Source organism: Oncorhynchus keta, chromosome 12, assembly GCF_023373465.1.
Source record: "Oncorhynchus keta strain PuntledgeMale-10-30-2019 chromosome 12, Oket_V2, whole genome shotgun sequence".
In the NCBI taxonomy this organism is placed as follows: Eukaryota; Metazoa; Chordata; class Actinopteri; order Salmoniformes; family Salmonidae; genus Oncorhynchus; species Oncorhynchus keta.
The window spans coordinates 43,247,622-43,264,581 of record NC_068432.1 but is presented as its reverse complement, the minus strand read 5'-3'; the positions used below and the strand labels follow the sequence as shown (position 1 = coordinate 43,264,581).

General features: G+C 45.6%; 2 protein-coding genes across 2 annotated transcripts in view; both read left to right on the top strand.

The window, feature by feature from the left end:
* Positions 1-2,130, top strand: part of LOC127906512 (chondroitin sulfate proteoglycan 4-like) — a 13,526-nt gene extending 11,396 nt beyond the window's left edge. The window contains exons 4-5 of the mRNA XM_052458735.1: positions 70-498; positions 755-2,130. Of these exons, the coding sequence (XP_052314695.1) occupies positions 70-498; positions 755-2,130 (1,805 nt within the window). The remainder of the gene's footprint in view (positions 1-69; positions 499-754) is intronic.
* On the top strand, positions 2,074-16,960 carry LOC118391533 (chondroitin sulfate proteoglycan 4). The gene is made up of 12 exons (XM_035783021.2): positions 2,074-3,293; positions 3,399-3,656; positions 3,819-4,058; positions 4,342-4,595; positions 5,917-6,139; positions 6,294-6,470; positions 10,209-10,407; positions 10,654-10,785; positions 12,693-12,868; positions 13,031-13,214; positions 13,445-13,938; positions 14,113-16,960. Exons 1-12 carry the CDS (start codon positions 2,343-2,345, stop codon positions 15,760-15,762), a joined length of 4,938 nt encoding a protein of 1,645 aa, XP_035638914.2. The 5' UTR covers positions 2,074-2,342; the 3' UTR covers positions 15,763-16,960.

Below are 16,960 nucleotides of genomic sequence, written 5' to 3'. Positions count from 1 at the left end.
ATCAATGACTATAAAGTATTCTTCTTCTCTTCCTCCTGCTCCTCCTCCTCTTCCTCCTCCTCCTCCTAGGCTTCCGCGGCTGTGTTGACGAGGTGCTCTTCAACCAGCACAACTTGCTGTCCAGCCTGCGGCCCTACTCGGGATATAAGAGTGTCCATGAGGTGTCTCTGGGCTGCAGTTCTCAGTTTTCTGCAGGCGAAGACGACCCCATCAGCTTCTTCAGTTCCAGGGCGTACATGTCCCTGCCCCCGTGGGACGTCCCTCAGGAGGGGGTGTTGGAGTGTGAGGTACATACCTCCTCCGAAGAGGGGATTGTCCTGTACAGCTCTGCCCACCAGAGTGACTTTATTGCCATGGAGATCCAAGAGGGGACTTTGGTGGTTGTCGTTGGTAACGGTGGGACTAGGACGGAGCTGCACTCCCTCACGTACGTCAACAACCAGAAATGGCACCGGGTGAAACTACACTTGCTTCCTCACAGCCTGCAGCTGACTGTAGGTAAGGACAACCTGTATGGACCACGATGGAAACAAGTAGTTTTGTGTTGTCATTGTTGATTTTAAATTGAGTGTATATACTTGTGTGACTGGAATTGTATTTTTTGAGTTGTCAAATTAGGGCTAGGGTTACTGAATAGTTACAGTACTGTAGTTGGAATGTTGTTGACAGTTTGTTGAACATCTACTGAACATCTAAAAAGCATCTATTTGAGACTATTCAAATAAAGTGATCCCAATGAATTGTATCTTTCTAGGTGAGGAGATAGTCAACCACAGCCTAGGGGCTCATTCCAAGTCCTTGCAGCTCCGAGGCCCTCTCTACATGGGTGGTGTGGATGACAGATCACGTTTAGAAGCCAGGAAGGCCGGCCTACTGTCTTTCAATGGGAAGCGGCTGGCCGGTGGAGGATCCTTCAAAGGCTGTCTGAGAGACATCAGGGTCAATGCGCAGAGTATGGGGCTTCCCCACGCTGTAGTCACCAAAGACATATCTGTCGGCTGTGAATTAGAGAAGCTTCCAGAAGCAATCACCACCGTGAGCCCCACGGCTGTCCTCTCTGTCACTTTCCCACTAGTCCACCATAATGGATCAGACAGGGACAGGAAGAGGCCGGGTCAGAACTTTCTGGTTCTGAAAGACTTAGTGGTTCCAGAAGGTGGAAGGGCTCTGTTAGAATCTAAGCACATCAAGGTGAACCTAGAGTTCCGGAAGCTTGGAATCCGTCAGTCTCAGATTATGTTCCGTATTGAAGAGCAGCCTGTGCATGGCCAGCTGAGGCTTGATGTGGATCATTCAGACCAAAACGAGGATTGGACCTTCAGCATGCTGGACCTTTGGCACGGTAGAGTGATCTACGTCCATGGAGGCTCAGAAGACCCTCAAGACTTCTTCATGTTCTCTGTCTTTACCAACAGCAAGAAGGAGATCCCTTTTTACCTCAAGGGAAACAAACTACACCGCTTCAACATCAGCGTCACTCCCGTCAATGACGCTCCCGAGCTCAGCCTCCCTGAGGGAAGTCTCTTCATCCTCCTAGAGAACTCCAAACGCCACCTTAACACGGATGTTCTCAGAGCCACCGACCTGGACAGCAACTCCACAGACCTAGTGTTCACCATACTGGGGAACCATAATGCTGAAGCAGGCTTATTGGAGAAGCAGGACCACCCAGGGACGGCCATCACCACCTTCTCCCAACCCGACCTGGAGGAGGGGAAGGTCAGCTATGTGCACACGGGAGGGCTGGTGAGGAACTCCCGGATGGCTGTGAGGGTCAGTGATGGGGACAAGGTGAGCAACACAGTAGTACTAAGGATCATGGCTGTCCAGCTTGAGCACAAGGTGGCCAACAACACAGGGGTGGAGGTGGACCAGGGTGGGGCTGCTGTCATCAGCAGCCAACACCTAGCTATGCAGGTAAACGTTGTAAAACAGGGCTTTGACATTCGCTATGACGTGGTGGAGGCACCTCGATATGGCGAGCTGCAGCGGCTGCACTCCAGCGGAGAGTGGAAGCCCACCTTTGTCTTCTCACAGAAGCTTCTGGAGAAAGAGCGCATCAGGTACCTAGCTGTGTTGTTTGATCTGTGTTTGTGTCCAATTGTCCATTGTTTTAACACCACGAGTTGAAGGAAATATTTACATTTGATTAAATCATTTAATGGACAATAAATATTTTATTTTCGATTCTATTCAGGTACCTCAACACCTTCCAGGAGATCAGGACAAGCAATGTCACAGATCAGTTCAAATGCAGGGTCAGTGTGGGCTCAGCAGTGACTGATGAGCTGGTTTTCCACATCACGGTGCGGTGGATCCACTTCAAGTTTACCAGGAGTAAGATGGAGGTCAGCGGTGTGAGGAAAGTCCTTAGCAACGAGGAGCTCTGTGTTGTCTCCAAGGGCATGAAGCTCCATGACAGTGAACTTCACTTCAGAATGCTATCCCTGCCAAAGAAAGGACAGCTCGTGTTCAAAGACAAAGTCTTAATGAAAAACTCAACATTTAGCCAGAAGAATATATCTGACCACATGGTGAAATATGAGGTAACTGGTAGGCCTCATGAGGACACAAGGGACTCGTTTCGTTTCCAGGTAGTCTCCAAACACGCACATTCAGGGGGTTACGATTTCAGAATCAACATAAAGGCAGATGTTCATAGCCTGATCCTAACAAACAAAGGACTGTCCATCCTGGAAGGAGAAAGCAAGGTAATCACCAAGGATTTGCTGTTTGCTGAAACAGTCGGGGTCAAAGCAGCACTTTATACACTCACCAGCAGTCCTAAACATGGCAAATTAAAGAGGATCAATCTCTCTAATTCTACGTCTATTAACGATAACATCACAGCTTTCACCAATCAGGACATCGTAGAGGACCGCATCATGTATGTGCACGATGGCAGTGAAACCATGGAAGACGCGTTCACTTTCCACACCACCGTCGCCAAACACACCAAAGCAAACAATCACAAACGCACACACTCCAAAAAAGAAAACACTCACACCATTGATGACATCTTCAACATCTCGATTGCCCTTGTCAATGACGAGAAACCGGTCCGCGTTGTCGACAAAGTTTTCCACGTGGCCAGGGGCAGGCAGAGGCTGCTGACGTTAGACGACCTGCGCTACCACGACGCTGACTCAGACTTTGATGACAGTCAGCTGGTCTACACTAGACGGGGAATCCCCATGGGCGACCTGGTCCTAGTAAACGACACAGGCCACAAGTTGTACCAGTTCAGCCAGGAGGACCTGCAGCAGAGGAGGGTGCTGTTCATCCACAGGGGGGTCAGTATGGAGTGAAATCAGTAACTTTTATTACACACAAAATACACACACAGTTTTAAATATTGCTTTGTTACAGCTACGAATATTAAAGATGTCACTCCATAGGTCAGCTTTGGACGCTTCGTCCTATTTGTGTCAGATGGGAAACACTACACATCCACACTGTTGGAGGTCATTGCCCAGGACCCCTACATCCAGGTGGAGAACAACACAGGCCTGCTGGTCCAGAAAGGCCATGTGGCCATCTTGGGTTCGGCCAACTTCAGTGTGTTTACAAACCTGGATGTCCGAGACGATGAGGAGGTGGTCTGCCAGGTCTTCCTCCCGCCGAGACACGGGCATCTGTTCCACAACAACGTTAAGGTAAAATCATTGAAATAGCACCAGCATTGTATTGTTTGTAATGTGCATGTTGTGTGTTGTGATGTTGTTCATTTAATTTGACATAGGGCATCAATAAAAGTTCAATTCAAAGGCAAACCGGTTTAGTATTATTCAATTCAATTGATTCAATTCAATTTGAAGGTGGATCGTTTCACTCAGCATGATCTGAAGGTGGGCAGCGTTCAGTATCGCCATGATGACAGCATGAACCTGGCTGACTCCTTCAACTTCACGGTGAGCGTTAAAGAGGTGCGTCTGGATGCCAGCGTTGGGGTGAGAGTGTACCTGGAGAGCCACCAGCAGCCCCCCACTGTACTCTACAACCACATTGTAGTGGTGGAGGAGGGCAAGTCTGTCAAGATAAACAGAGGAGACCTGGAGGTGAGATACTACATTGAAGTTCCTTATTACAGGGCAGTTTTTCTGTTAAGAAGTTAAGAACCATGGGCTATCGTCACAAGTTTTAGTTATAAGGGACACAAGAACAGATTCCATTAACTTAACTGGGGTGATTTATGCTTAGGAATAATACTATAATGAATTTACAAACATAGACACATTTACACATTACTTTTTTGTCTTGTTAAACACCACACTTCTCAAATACCACCAAATAGTCTAATTTCATGTCATGTCACATCTTTCATCTCACCTCTGTTTTCAGGTGATCCATAAGGACAGCCTCCCCTCTGAGATACTGTACAAGGTGAAGACGGCTCCATCCCACGGGTTCCTCCGTAGGTCAACCCAGGGAGAGGACAATCCCTACCAGGGTACTAGAGAGGAGACCACCCACTCCTTCTCCCAGGAGGATGTCAACATGGGACACATCCAGTACCTCCAGGTGGATTCAGACCAGACCCACGACTCCTTCCTTCTGGATGCCTCCAACGGCATCACAGTGGTCCATGACATCAGGTAAGTAGATGATAGGCTGACCAGAGGTTCATGACATCAGGTAAGTAGATGATAGGCTGACCAGAGGTTCATGACATCAGGTAGGTAGATGATAGGCTGACCAGAGGTTCATGACATCAGGTAGGTAGATGACAGGCTGACCAGAGGTTCATGACATCAGGTAGGTAGATGACAGGCTGACCAGTGGTCCATGACATCAGGTAAGTAGATGACAGGCTGACCAGAAGTTCATGACATCAGGTAGGTAGATGACAGGCTGACCAGAGGTTCATGACATCAGGTAGGTAGATGACAGGCTGACCAGAGGTTCATGACATCAGGTAGGTAGATGACAGGCTAACCAGAGGTTCATGACATCAGGTAGGTAGATGACAGGCTGACCAGTGGTCCATGACATCAGGTAGGTAGATGACAGGCTGACCAGAGGTTCATGACATCAGGTAGGTAGATGACAGGCTAACCAGAGGTCCATGACATCAGGTAGGTAGATGACAGGCTAACCAGAGGTCCATGACATCAGGTAGGTAGATGACAGGCTAACCAGAGGTTCATGACATCAGGTAGGTAGATGACAGGCTAACCAGAGGTCCATGACATCAGGTAGGTAGATGACAGGCTAACCAGAGGTCCATGACATCAGGTAGGTAGATGACAGGCTGACCAGAGGTTCATGACATCAGGTAGGTAGATGACAGGCTGACCAGTGGTCCATGACATCAGGTAGGTAGATGACAGGCTGACCAGAGGTTCATGACATCAGGTAGGTAGATGACAGGCTAACCAGAGGTCCATGACATCAGGTAGGTAGATGACAGGCTGACCAGAGGTTCATGACATCAGGTAGGTAGATGACAGGCTGACCAGAGGTTCATGACATCAGGTAGGTAGATGACAGGCTGACCAGAGGTTCATGACATCAGGTAGGTAGATGACAGGCTGACCAGAGGTTCATGACATCAGGTAGGTAGATGACAGGCTAACCAGAGGTCCATGACATCAGGTAGGTAGATGACAGGCTGACCAGAGGTTCATGACATCAGGTAGGTAGATGACAGGCTGACCAGTGGTCCATGACATCAGGTAGGTAGATGACAGGCTGACCAGAGGTTCATGACATCAGGTAAGTAGATGTCAGGCAGAACAGAAGTGGGGAGGTTGCCTGTTCAAACCAAAAATGTGAATTACTCTCCATCCAGGCACCATGCACCGCGGCTGACACTGTGCCTCGATGTGTGTGTGTGTGTTGGGGTAAAAGGCAGAAGATTAGTTTCCATTCTAACCAAATGGACAATAAGCATCTCATTCCATTCTATTCTGTCAGGGTCTCCGTGGACATCATCCCAATCCACATCCCTCTCAATGTCTTCAACGTGACTTTGGAAGAAGGGTCATCCACGGCCCTGACCAAGGAGGTCCTACAGGTCACCAACAGACACTTCTCTCAGGTTGACTTCTTCTATCATGTATCTGAGCCGCCAAGCCATGGTCATATTGAACACGCACGCATTCCTGGACTCTCTATTCCCTTCTTCACACGCAAACAGGTTAGTAAAAGGTCCAAGGTCATCTATGTTTTTATCTTCTTTAGGTGGAACATCTTCTACCAGTAGGGTTTTAAAAAGAGTGTCTATACTGTGCAGATGGAATTATACTGGACAGATAGATTTCCTAACCTCCGGGTCATTTCTGGGATTTCAGGTGGATTCAGGGCACATTTATTATGTCCATGATGGAAGTGATACACTGTCAGATAACTTCACCATTATCGCCAACGACACAGACACCAGAAAGCACAGCCAGCCCTGCATGGTGTTCATCCATGTGACGCCTGTCAACGATGAGGCCCCAGTCATCACAGCCAACAGGATTCTAAGGGTGAGTTGTTGTGTGTATATAACACAATAAAACTGTAGTAACAGATATGTGTAATAACAGAGATGGTAGGAACTTGAGAAACTGGCAAAAGTCATGTCAGTATGTTTTAGCCTCATGATTTTGAGGAACAGGGTTTATAAGAAAATGATGTAATTGGCTCTATTTTGGGAGTGGTTAGGAAACTGTGTCACTGGTTGTTTGGCAACATCCGGTACATTTGAACCTCTGTAATGAAAAATAATTTAGCAAAGGCTTAGAGTTGAGAGTTTGCCACAACTTTGATCAAATAGTTGGAATTCCTGAGCTGTCCCTCTTGACCTGTTGTTGCTGGATTTGCGTCCAATTGAGTTATTTTGCTGTTCAAATGTATGGGCCCACAGTGTAACATTTACATCCTTGTGACTTCAAATATAAGAGTGTAGCATTGTTCCAAGACAATCCATTTTTTGGGTTCCAAGTTAAGAATCTGGTATTTTGAACATTCAATCTATAAGAGTGCACGGATTTCCTCTTCTGGTATTTTTGAAGTACCTTAATCTGTCCACCAGGACATCACTCTCAGTGGTGGGATCAGACACCAACCAACCGTCATGACATACTGTAGGTCAGTGGTTCCCAATTAGGGGTACTTGGCCTATCCACAGGGGGTACTTGAGAAGACTCATGAGACCATAAGCCTACTGTTATAATGCACATGAGGGGGTACTTAAAACCCTTAAGGTCGATGTGCCCGTGGAAATCTAAATAGCGTAATATAAAAATCCCCATAAAAATCTGTCAATTTACACTAGAGATGTATGTTTTTTTTGCATTAGATCCACTTCCGCATCTGCAGTGAAAGGTGAGAGAGCTAGAGTGGTGTTTATCAGACCATGACACACCCAGAAAATCGGTCTTCTCACAAAATCGTCTGTAGCATCCGAATGGTTTGGCCTAGAAACTATCATGTTTTGCTCTACGACCCACACAAGCGTCTTGGGACTCGTCTGAAGTCGGTACAGCCGATCTGCCAACTTCTGTCGGTAGTTTCCGAACAGTTGGGGCTACACACAAATATGACCCATCTGTGGAAAGGTGAGACTCTCCGAACACGTACATGTTTTGCTCTATTATGTCCACAGGCCTCACAAGACTTGTCTGAAGGTCCCCGGTACCAGTTGAAAAGATTTATGGAAGTACAGTACCAGTCAATGTTTGGACACACCTACTCATTCAAGGGTTTTTCTTTGTGTTTACTATTTTCTACATTGTAGAATAATTAATCATTAACACATATGGAATCATGTAGTAACCAAAAAGGTGTTAAACAAATCAAAATATATTTTATATTTGAGGTTCTTCAAAGTTGCCACCCTTTGCCTTGATGACAGCTTTGCACACTCTTGGCATTCGCTCAACCAGCTTCATGAGGAATGCTTTTCCAACAATCTTGAAAGGAGTTCCGACATATGCTGAGCACTTGTTGGCTGCTTTTCCTTTACTCTGCAGTCCAACTCATCCCAAACCATTTCAATTGGGTTGAGGTCGGGTGATTGTGGAGGCCAGGTAATCTGATGCAGCTCTCCATCACTCTCCTTCTTGGTCAAATAGCCCTTACACAGCCTGGAGGTGTGTTGGGTCATTGTCCTGTTGAAAAGCAAATGATAGCACAAACCAGATGGGATGGCGTATCACTGCAGAATGCAGTGGAAACCATGCTGGTTAAGTGTGCCTTGAATTCTAAATAAATCACAGACAGTGTCACCAGCAAAGCACCCCCACACCATCACACCTCCTCCTCCATGCTTCACGGTGGGAACCACACATACGGAGATCATCCGTTCACCTACTCTGCATCTCACAAAGACACAGCAGTTGGAACCAAAAATATTAAATTTGGACTCATCAGACCAAAGGACAGATTTCCACCGGTCAAATGTCCATTGCTCGTGTTTTTTGGTCCATGCAAGGTTCTTCTTCTTATTGGTGTCCTTTAGTAGTGGTTTCTTTGCAGCAATTCGACCATGAAGGCCTGGTTCACGTAGTCTCCTCTGAACAGTTGATGTTGAGCTGTGTCCTTTACTTAAACTCTGTGAAGCATTTATTTGGCTGGTAACTAATGAACTTATCCTTTGCAGCAGAGGTAACTCTGGGTCTTCCTTTCTTGATGGTTTTTGTGAATGCACTTGAAGAAACTTTCAAAGTTCTTTGCGCTTTGTGCATTTGGATTACGCGAACAAAAAGGAGGTATTTGGACATAAATATGGACTTTATCGAACAAAACAAACATTTATTGTGGAACTGGGATTCCTGGAAGTGCATTCCGATGAAGATCATCAAAGGCAAGTGAATATTTATAACGCTATTTCTGACTTTTGTTGACTCCACAACATGGCGGGTATCTGTATGGCTTGTTTTGGTGGCTGTACTCAGATTATCGCATGATATGCTTTCACCGTAAAGCTTTTTTGAAATCTGACACAGCGGTCACATTAAGGAGAAGTTTATCTTTAATCCTATGTATAACACTTGTATCTTTCATCAACCTTTATGATGAGTATTTCTGTAAATTGATGTGGCTCTCTGCAAAATCATCAGATGTTTTGGAGGCAAAGCATTACTGAACATAACCCGCCAATGTAAACTGAGATTTTTGGATAAATATTAACTTTATCGAACAAAACATACATGTATTGTGTAACATGAAGTCCTATGAGTGCCATCTGATGAAAATCATCAAAGGTTAGTGACTCATTTTATCTTTATTTTGGCTTTTTGTGACGCCTCTCTTTGGCTGGAAAATGGCTGTATGTATTTTTGTGACTAGGCGCTGACCTAACATAATCACATGGTATGCTTTCGCCATAAAGCCTTTTTGAAATCGGACACTGTATAATAGTTGTATGTTTGAGGAATTTTAATTATGAGATTTCTGTTGTTTGAATTTGGCGCCCTGCAATTTCACTGGATGTTGGTCAGGTGGGCCGCTACCGTCCCACGTAGCCTAGAGAGTTAAGAAGGAAAGAAATTCCACAAATTAACTTTTAACCAGGCACACCTGTTAATATAAATGCATTCCTGGTGACTACCTCATGAAGCTGGTTGAGAGTGTTCAAAGCTGTCATCAAGGCAAAGGGTGGCCACTTTGAAGAATCTCAAATCTCTAATATATTTTGATTTGCTTAACACTTTTTTGGTTACTACATGATTCCATATGTGTTATTTCATAGTTTTGATGTCTTCACTATTATTCTACAATGTAGAAAATAGTAAAAAAAAAAAAAAAAACTTGAATGAGTAGGTAGGTGTGTCCAAACTTTTGACTGGTACTGTATATATGGAGACAGTTTAGCGCCAAAAATAAGGGGTTAAATACATGTAAAAAAAGAAATATATACAAATGTTTCCTGATCTTTCTTATATCTCTCAGATACAAGACAGACATTTCAGAACAAACATCCTTTAGATTTTTGGGGTACACATTTTTTCATCAAATTATTATTATTATTTTTATTCTTCTTGGGGTCTTACAATTCAAAATCAAATAGCAAAAATATCCTTGGTATGACCTTGGTGGTATAGTAACCAATAAAGGTTGGGAACCACTGCTGTAGGTTGCGGTACAATACGATGGTAGAATATTCATAGAATTTACATGTTTGACAGAAATCTTCTCAATTCTCAATCGGTTTCTTTCTGCTTGTTTTGCTTCTCTTCTCTACCTGTAACTGTCCTCTTCTCTACATGTCCCCTTTACAGGTATGGGTGAACTCAGTCACAGAGATCAGTGTAGATGACCTGAGTGCTGAGGACAGTGACTCTCCACCGGAGGACCTAGAGTTCATCGTGACCCCGCCTAGTAACGGTCACCTGGCCCTGAAGAGCGCCCCCTCCAGACACATCCTCAACTTCACCCAGACACACACCCTCCACGGACAGCTGGTGTTTGTCCACAGTGGTGAGACTATGAATACTGGATAGTAGATATCAATAGGAGGTAGCTGCTCTTACAGAATAGAAGGTTAGTAGCACTGAAGGGTGCCATCAAAATGCTGGAGATGCAAGTGGACAATATACGACATGCAAGTTAGACATACAAGTCATATCCCTGTTCTGGTGCTTTATAAGGGTTATAACCACAGACATATGTACAGTAGTATATCTAATGACCAGAAGCATTAAGACAGACTTTTGTTCCTTGCAGGTGCCTTGTCGGGAGGTTTCCACTTCCAGGTCAATGATGGGGTGAACTTTGCCCCCCGACAGATCTTCAGCACCACGGCACGCTCCCTGGTCCTCAGCCTGGAGCGGAACCACGCCCTCACAGTGTTCCCAGGTAACAGTAACTAGATACACTGGTATGGGATGCAACTCAATATTAGGAAGGTGTTCCTAATATTTGGTATACTCAGTGTATATAGACTTTCAACTAAGCCCTCACAGTGTTCCCAGGTAACAGTAACTAGATATATAGAACATGAACCAGTTATGCTGTTCCCAGGTAACGTAACAGGAAATATAACTAGAGGAAAATCTTGGTACAGTTCACAAAGTGAATATATAAAACATATTGAACACCCCCCTCCCCCACCGCTGCCGCCACCTGCATTAGCCTCATTGTCTAGCCTGGTCCCAGATCCATCTGTGCTGTCTTGCCAACCCTTTTGGTGTTTCACATGACAATGCCCATAGGAGTTGTCAAGGCAGCACAAACAGATCTGGAACCAGGCTAGTAAACCCCTGGTCTTTCTGCTGCAGTATAAAGTCATTCTCAGCCTGTACTGAATCAGATGATCATGGTGCCAGCTGCCAGTCTGTACTGAATCAGATGATCATGGTGCCAGCTGCCAGCCAGTACTGAATCAGATGATCATGGTGCCAGCTGCCAGTCTGTACTGAATCAGATGATCATGGTGCCAGCTGCCAGCCAGTACTGAATCAGATGATCATGGTGCCAGCTGCCAGCTTGTACTGAATCAGATGATCATGGTGCCAGCTGCCAGCCTGTACTGAATCAGATGATCATGGTGCCAGCTGCCAATCAGATGATCATGGTGCCAGCTGCCAGCCTGTATTGAATCAGATGATCATGGTGCCAGCTGCCAATCAGATGATCATGGTGCCAGCTGCCAGCCTGTATTGAATCAGATGATCATGGTGCCAGCTGCCAGCCTGTATTGAATCAGATGATCATGGTGCCAGCTGCCAATCAGATGATCATGGTGCCAGCTGCCAGCCTGTATTGAATCAGATGATCATGGTGACAGCTGCCAGCCTGTATTGAATCAGATGATCATGGTGACAGCTGCCAGCCTGTATTGAATCAGATAATATAATAATATAATAATATATGCCATTTAGCAGACGCTTTTATCCAAAGCGACTTACAGTCATGTGTGCATACATTCTACGTATGGGTGGTCCCGGGGATCGAACCCACTACCCTGGCGTTACAAGCGCCATGCTCTACCAACTGAGCTACAGAAGGACCGATGATCATGGTGCCAGCTGCCAGTCTGTAAATCAGATGATCATGGTGCCAGGTGACAGCTTTTAACAGCTGGTTGTGTGGTAGGTTGCTAAGTAACTTAATCATACTTAACTTACCAACTATTATGCCTCCTGGCCAGGTGGCATAGTCTTACATTATACAGAAAGGGGATTCAATCGCCCTTGAGACCATGCTACCAGTACGGTATCTTCCAAGATAATGTTGTCTAGAGAGCTGCATGTAACACCCCACCTGAAAAAAAACATGCAATAGCTACTTGGACTGCCTGTCTCTGTCCTGGTTATGTTTGTAATACTGCAATGTCCTTGTAGTTACAGCAGACAATGAAGTTTGTACAACCTGCCGATCATGTCTTTCATAGTTCCAACTTGTAGTTACAGCAGACAATGAAGTTTGTACAACCTGCCGATCATGTCTTTCATAGTTACAACTTGTAGTTACAACAGAAGTTTGTAGTCTACAACATGTCAATCTTTTATTTATAACAGACAACAGACAAGACGTTTGTACAACATGTCACAACATGTCGTTTATAGTTACAGCAGAAGTTTGTACAACATGTCTTTCGCCAGACAAAGACGCCTGATCAGCGGTGTACAATTCTTTTGGTGTAAAGTAGTGCAGAAGGTACGTTTGTTTAGCTATCGGAAAGAGGTGTCCAGAGAATCTGGTCACGCAGCTACTCTCCAGGTTTTATCCCTACTAAACATGGCCCTGTTTTTTCTCTGCAGGCTCTGTGAATACCATCTCTCAGAATAACCTTCTGGTGGTAACCAACGACAACGGTGACATGGGAGGGAACCACTCCATCCTTTATAATGTTACCAGTCCTCCAAAGCTGGGAAGACTGGTCAGAAAACAGACAGACAACTCTACTGCAGAGATCTCCTCCTTCACACAAGACATGGTAATGCAATATCAATTCTTAGAGACACAGTTTTATTTATGTTTGGCACAGTTATGTTGACTTTAGAAGACACATTTTAAGAGTGTCTTTGCAACAATAGCTTGGATTTTGAAGTTAAAATATCCCTATCTTTCTTGTTTCTCTGTTGTCCTGTTATTTTAGGTGAATGAGGGTTTGATTAGTTATGACCAAACTCATCCTGAATCGTTGGGATGGATGACTACAGACTCCTTCACTTTCACAGTGTCTTCGTCCCCTGTCTCTCTGCAACCTCAAGTCTTCAGCATCCATATCTCCTATGAGCATGCTCCTGCAGAGCGCAACACCATTCTCACTGCTAACACTGGTGGGTCAGTTAGTCTGTGTTGCTGTTAGACAGACAGACAGACGAAGGCTCTACTGGACTCTTGACAGTAGTATTCCCCGCTAACCTACCCTGCAGAATACAATCACTGGTCCAAAACCTCAAGTTAAACTTTTGAATTAATTCTTTTTTGCAATGACAATCCTGATATTTATGAATGTTCAATAAAAGCGGTTTGTTTATGTGTGTATGTTGTTCTTCTCTGTTACCAGGTGCTGTTGTGACTGAAGGTGGCAGAGTGGTGATTGACAAGATGCAGCTGGATTCCTCTAACCTGCTGGGCAAGCTGTTGGAACCCCAGCGACGTTCCTACGAGGTCTGGTACCACGTCACCTCTCTACCCCAGCACGGCATAATCACAGTGGGAGAACGCAACCTGACCAGCGCCAAACCCAACTTCTCCCAGTTCATCCTGGATAAGCTTGGAATCACATACCAGCACGACGACTCCGAGACGACCCAGGACTTCTTCACCTTTGAGGTTTGGCTGAACCGTAAGGGCCAGCCTCCCCAGAGACCCTCAGAGCCCAGCCTGATAGTAACAGAGTCGTTTGACCTCACAGTGACCCCTGTCAATGACCAGCCGCCCCTGCTCCGGACCAAGGCCCCCAGTCTGAGGCTGGTGCAGGGGGACACTGTGGTCATCAGCCCTGAGAACCTCCTGGTGGTAGACCTGGACACCCCTCCAGAAGAGATCCATTACAAGGTCTTCTTCATGTCATCTTTTACCGTCCTTTACAGGGCTCACAACCCCTTATCGTTTACACCTTACTTGTTGTTGTCATTTTTACAGTAATTCTGTTTTCCCTCCTTACTTTTTTCTGTGAGTTGTTGAGACATGTCTTTGAAATACATTGACGTTTTATTTGATTTGATTTAGGTGATCAGCAAACCCAACAATGGCTTCCTGTCTCTTGGAGAACAGCTGAATGAGACAGTGTCTGCCTTCTCACAGGCGGACATCAACCATGGTAGAGTCCACTTCGTCCAGGACGGAGAACCCTCTTCAGGAGTGTTCTACTTCAGTGTGAATGATGGGTTCCACCGGCCGCTATACAAGCTCTTCAACCTGGAGGTCACTGCAGCAACCGTCTCCATGGTGAACAACACAGGATTGAGGCTGGTACAGGGTCAGACAACCGCTACATTGACAACAGAACACCTGGCTGCAGAGACCAATGGGAGACACAGTGTGACGATTCACTATAGAGTGACCACACCACCACACCACGGCAGTCTTCTCATGTCCGACCTGCCAGTCAGTGAGTTTAACCAAGAGGACCTTCACTCATGCAGACTGTCCTATCACATGACGGACCTCACCTCCTCCTCAGACAGCTTTGAGTTCACAGTCTCGACACCGGAGAGCAACATGACCGCTCAGATGTTCAATGTCACGGTCCGACCGCTCATCCATTTCAGCGAGCGTGTCCTGATCCCGAGTGGCATCGCCGTGAAACTGAGGAAGGTCTATCTGGACGCCACAGACCTCGCCACACTCAGCGGCAGTGACCCTGTCTTCCACATCCTGTCCCCGCCCAAACACGGCAAGCTGGTCAAGGTGACCTTTGACCTATCGGACAGCGCCAATCACTCGGTGGAGTCGTTTACCTTCCGGGACGTGGTGCAGGGCAGGGTGGCCCTACAGGAGACCCTGGTACAACAAAGACACAGCAACAACATTGCCGATCAATCAACATCTTTACTGTCCCAACTAGGGACTGCCGACAACAACACAACAGAGATCCATGTGTCCATGCTCAATGACTCCTTTTCATTCCTTCTGAGGGCGGATAATGTTCAGCCGGCTGTAGGAGAGTTTTTATTCACCATCGTGCCATACGAAGAGAGTTTGAACCACACGACCAGGTCACCTGGGCGCAATCAAACCACAGGCGGCAGAGGGACTACAATCCACTCTGCAACCCACCCTCACACCACAAACCACAAGACCCACAACAAGACCCTACAGAAGCAGTTCAAAGCCCGTCACCACTGGGGGAACCAGACCCACGGAGGTCACCCCATGATCCCCACCGTCCCTGGAAACACCCATGGGAAACACAACATCCACGGCCCCCAAAGAATCACCCCAGTTCGGGGAGAGTCCCTGCCCCGGCCGGCCTCCGACCCCCTGCTGCTCATCCTGCCCTTCCTGGCCTGCCTACTGCTCATCGTCATCCTGGTGGTCCTGATCCTGGTGCTGCGCCACCGCAGGGAGAAGAGGGCCTTATCCAGAGGGCTCATCCAGGAGCTGGCGGCTGCAGCCGGAGATGGAGGCCCAGAGGGGAGCCCCTACCTGGGCAGACCGGAGAGGAGCATTGCGGTCCCCTCAGTGGTGGTGACTCCGCTGCTGGGCCCTAATAGTTGCCCCGGTACTCCGGTCCTCAATGTGCTGCGTAGGGGAACGCTGGCTCCACGGGACCCTTGTCTGCTGCTCTGGGCGGTAGACGCTGTTCCTGATATGGTACAGGCCCAGCAATGTCAACACCCCGAGCCCACTCTGAGAGACAACCAGTACTGGGTGTAATTGATCCACAGCTCATACCCCTACATTGAAACAGAGATACTAACTAAACTTTATACTATTGAGTAACTATTGAGTACCCCCACACCTACTCTGAGAGACAACCAGTACTACGTCTGATTGAACCCATACATACCCTGAAACACAGAGACTTGGTTTAACCTTGCACCCAATATACTGTAACTATTGACTACTGATGTTTGCAATGTTGGTGCTGTTTGCTGGTTTCATTGTGAACTTGATTTTGGGTCCTTATATAGAAACTTCTTAATTGGTTCTACAATTCACCCTGTTACAATGTTTTTTTGTGGCAGCTTACTATTTTACTTTGGTTTTATTGGGATTTTATATTTTATACATTATTTGACCAATTAGTTTTGCGAAAAGATGTTTCATTATAACTTTTCACAATGGCTTCAAAAACCTGTGAGTTTTTTTTCAGACCAGTAAACTGTTTATTTTTTTAGTGTAGTTGGATAATTCAATTACAGTATTTATGCTTCCTGTTTTATAAAAGATGTATGTTTCAGTTTGCGGTTACACTATGTAGTTTACATTAATCTGACTAACGTAGCAATGTACTGTACATACACATCTGCTTGTAGCTTGAAACAGGAACTGAGACTACATTAGATCTGTTTTCAAGAAGGTGCCTTTAGTTTGAATGCAGTCAGTCAACCATGATGTTGTAATGGTCACAATGTCTTCTAGTCTGGTTAGGAACAATAGACCAAATACTTGACTAACACACTTTTTTGTTGTTGTAAATAATTATACTGAAATGCATGTCTTCACTCATTATGCAGTATTTTATAACCATATGATAACTTGAACACACACCTGTTCATCACGCATGGCATGCCTGATTCAGTGTTTCCATTGGCTAGTAAATATGCAGCCCACTATTTCTATAAAAAGACTTGACACACTCTTTGTTTATAAATAATGCATGTCTTCATCCAGTCTTTTTGTAACCAAATGATAACTTTATCATGCCTGTGCTTCAGTGTTTTAAATGTCTGAATACAAAGTACTATACTTTACATGTAAATAAATATAGTATGCAGTCAAATATTTCTATGATAATAAAGATGAGCTATAATGAGAACACATACTACACCAGTCGATGTGTGCTCATCTTTGCTGCAGCCTGTAGTAAACACGTCTGTATTTTTCTAATAAAATATTTGTGTTATATATA

Bases quoted from the DNA above. Each gene is read 5' to 3' on its own strand.
- LOC118391533 (XM_035783021.2), top strand. From the start codon at position 2,343: ATGGAGGTCAGCGGTGTGAGGAAAGTCCTTAGCAACGAGGAGCTCTGT. The intron at 4,596-5,916 runs GTAAGTAGATGA...CTATTCTGTCAG, and splicing joins ACAGTGGTCCATGACATCAG to GGTCTCCGTGGACATCATCC. The intron at 6,471-10,208 runs GTGAGTTGTTGT...TCCCCTTTACAG, and splicing joins CAGCCAACAGGATTCTAAGG to GTATGGGTGAACTCAGTCAC.